Below are 3,476 nucleotides of genomic sequence, written 5' to 3'. Positions count from 1 at the left end.
TATACATTATTTATATATATATAGAGAGAGTAGTATAATTCGAGTGGGTGGGTGAATACCTAATGTCTAGAAACCCCCAGAGCGTGGCTGACGCATGGGCATTTCCAATCCATCGAAACGTATAACCAGTGTCTGTGCTGTATAACTTTTCGCGCATGTCTAATCTTTGTATTCAAGAACCGAAACTGTCCGTCTGTCTGTGGCCAGTTGATCGCTCGAAGGAACCCGTTTCTAATAGTGAGTATTCAGATCTAGTATTTAGCTTGCCATCACCGTACGAATCGGCGCACATATCGCACTGATCCCCCCTAAAACCCTAAACCCTATAAAAAATAGCTAACTAGTCGAAACAATTGTCTCGTGCACCATAGTATCCTTGCGGCTCTACTCTCAGCTGCGCATGCCTCGCAGCTGGGTGCGTTTGTCTTGCCACTCATCAACGCATTTGGTTGTTGTTAGTTCACCCAGTCATAGGGCCGCGTTGGCGTGGGTGCGCTACCGCTATAGCAATCCAACTCTTATCCCATCTCGCCTGATGATTAATTAGTCTAGCAGCTGATCCCATACCTACGTTAATGTTACCACTATAACAATCTAACTCTTATCCCATCTCGCCTGATGATTCATCTCAGTATAGTCTAGCAGCTGATCCCATACGTACGTGAATGTTACCACTATAACAATCCAACTCTTATCCCATCTCGCCTGATGATTAATTAGTCTAGCAGCTGATCCCATACGTACGTCAATGTTACCACTATAACAATCCAAGTCTAGCAGCTGATCCCATTCCTACGTTAATGTTACCACTATAACAATCCAACTCTTATCCCATCTCGCCTGATGATTCATCTCAGTACAGTCTAGCAGCTGATCCCATATGTACGTTAATATTACCACTATAACAATCCAACTTTTATCCCATCTCGCCTAATGATTCATTAGTCTATCAGCTTATCCCATACGTACGTTGATGTCGTAGGCATAGTGTGCTCTTTCGCATGAGGTCATTCCACACTCACTTCCAAAACACCAGCCCCGAGGTAGATGGTGATGTCTTTTCTTATTCTTGTACACACCTTTGCGATCTAAGCATTAGCAACAGTAGTCTTGAGATGGACATCAGTTGTGCCGTACCATGATAGTCAATTCAGGTGTGAGTCCACAACATATCTTCCGTACTTCGGTTCTAATTGTATAACCACAATTCGCAATTCTACCTACAAAGAACATACACATGAAACTCACTAAATTATGTTTTTGGGGCACCCCAAGTGTTAAATGTAGTACTATCTGGACCCACATATAACACACAGCATATCCAGGGGTTCTGGTTCTGACCGTCCGAGTTTACCTAAATGACATGTATACGTATAAAATATGTATATGTACATATGCGTATGTATATGTATACGTATAAAAAATTGTATATGTACATGTGTATGTATAAGTATAGTAATATGCACATTTGTGTACATTTATATGTATATGTATAACATTATGTATATCTACATGTATACATATATAATAACATGTACATATGCTTGTACATGTATCCAGGTCGAGGGGATCTAACCACTCCACACGCCACCATGCGTCAGGCTCGTTTGCGGATTCAGATAGTGTGCATAACACAGTGAGTTTGGGCAGTGGCGGTGGTGCGTATGGGCTGCTGGTACAGACGCAGGGGTCTCCTCCGTCTGTGCACTGGGAATCTGAGGACTGCATGCCGACTGTGAACGGAGATGGTAGTAGCAGCAGTCGGAAGCAGGTGCATACAGGCCTTGGTGGTGGTAGGCGGAACAACCCCGGCCAAACGGGGTGTAGTAAAAAAAGTAGCAAGCGCAGTAGTGACAGTGTTAATAGTAATAGTTGTATTCGAACTGCCACTACTACTACTACCTCTACTACTATTACCGGCAGTAGCAATAGCAGTCCCAGTGTCTGCACTAGCACAATCCCCGGCCATGGCCCTACCCGTACCTTCGACAGTGCCCACAGTCCGCAGACGGGCGCCAGTGCGCACGCGAGCAACGGCGACCGTAACAGCCGTAAGAGTGACACCCCACGCGACAGGGACCACGAGTATGTACTCACAGTGCTATACGACGACGACAAGGCCCGCCATCACAGGCCCATATGCTCCTCCCACACGCATGGATACGGCCCCAACGAGCTGGATACCATCAGCACACGCGATAGCACACGCGATAGCACACGCGATAGCACACGCGATAGCACACGCGATAGCACACGCGATAGCACACGCGATAGCACACGCGATAGCACACGCGATAGCACACGCGATAGCACCAGGGCCACAGATGGGCGCAGCGCGTGGGAAGCACACAGCGCCAAAGGGGAGAGTGCACGACAACTGCCCAGCGTCAAATGGGCGGGACTACCTGACTCTGCCCATGGCCACCACCACCACCACCACCACCAGAGCCTCGCAGCGCACGTGGACAGGCAGAGCGACCGGCAGCACTCCGGGTACAGCAGGTCTGTATAGGATTTTAGTTTTTGGGGTAGGAAAGGGGGGGGGTATTGTTTCTCGATGCGAGTATGTGAGTATGGGTCTTTAGTTTCATGTGTGTGGATGGTTGCGCTTACTAGTCACGCTCACACTATGCGCAGTGTGTTCACACCACGTCTGGGCTCACCCAAAATGGAGTAGGCGCCTGTGAGCTTAAGAAAGGCGTCCGTGGTTTACAACCTGGTGTTGCCCTCATCGAATCTTCAGAGCATATTGTTGTGTACCCTGGTGCAGTTGTATCGCGCTACGTAATTTGTAATGGGAGACTATTCGCACGTTCAATTGCCATCCGCAGTATTGTGCACGTGTTGGATAAGCTGCACGATCGTTTGGCGCACTCGTATTGTAAAATCTGGCCCAATCAATCGGTATACGAGCCATCTTCGCCACAATATCTCGCACTCTATATGGTATGCTTATGCACATAGAGTGACCCTCCCAGCAGCCGACATCCCCCTTTCATCGTTCATATGCTAGCGTCTGTACTTACCACTCACCACAGCCCCTTAGTCCTCCCAGCATTCGTGGCACGCACCTGAGTGTTTTGCGCACGCACAGTTACTTCGAAGACGCCGTAAGCTCTTCTAAATACAATTAGCACTGTGGCATACGCTTAAAGTACAGCAGGTTTTACTTTTACCTGTCCCGTGTGGTAGTATGACACCATAAACACTTCTGAATGTAATTAACACTATGACATACGCTTAATGTACAGTTGATTTTACTTTTACTTGTCCCGTGTGGTAGGGAGAGTGGACTGAGTTTCAGGTCGGAGTCATTGGAAACGCTGCCAAACATTCCGTTAGTCATCACACGACGCATCAGTCGAGAAGAGGTCAAGACATCACACCCAACACCTGGGTAACACCCTACAATTGCAACCAACACCTGGGTAACACCCTACAATTGCAACCAACACCTGGGTAACACCCTACAATTG

The 3,476-nt window shown here is 47.6% G+C and overlaps 1 protein-coding gene across 1 annotated transcript; it reads left to right on the top strand.

Annotated features, from left to right (window-relative positions):
* Positions 1 to 1,540: 1,540 nt before the first annotated feature.
* On the top strand, positions 1,541 to 3,401 carry SARC_09361 (hypothetical protein; the record flags this gene model as incomplete). Its single annotated transcript, XM_014296626.1, has 2 exons — positions 1,541 to 2,502; positions 3,284 to 3,401. The coding sequence occupies 2 exons, from the start codon at positions 1,541 to 1,543 to the stop codon at positions 3,399 to 3,401; spliced, it is 1,080 nt and encodes a 359-aa protein (XP_014152101.1).
* Positions 3,402 to 3,476: the final 75 nt, after the last annotated feature.

This window comes from Sphaeroforma arctica (genome assembly GCF_001186125.1).
Source record: "Sphaeroforma arctica JP610 unplaced genomic scaffold supercont1.943, whole genome shotgun sequence".
NCBI classification, from domain to species: Eukaryota; class Ichthyosporea; order Ichthyophonida; genus Sphaeroforma; species Sphaeroforma arctica.
This window is presented reverse-complemented; position numbering and strand designations above follow the sequence as displayed.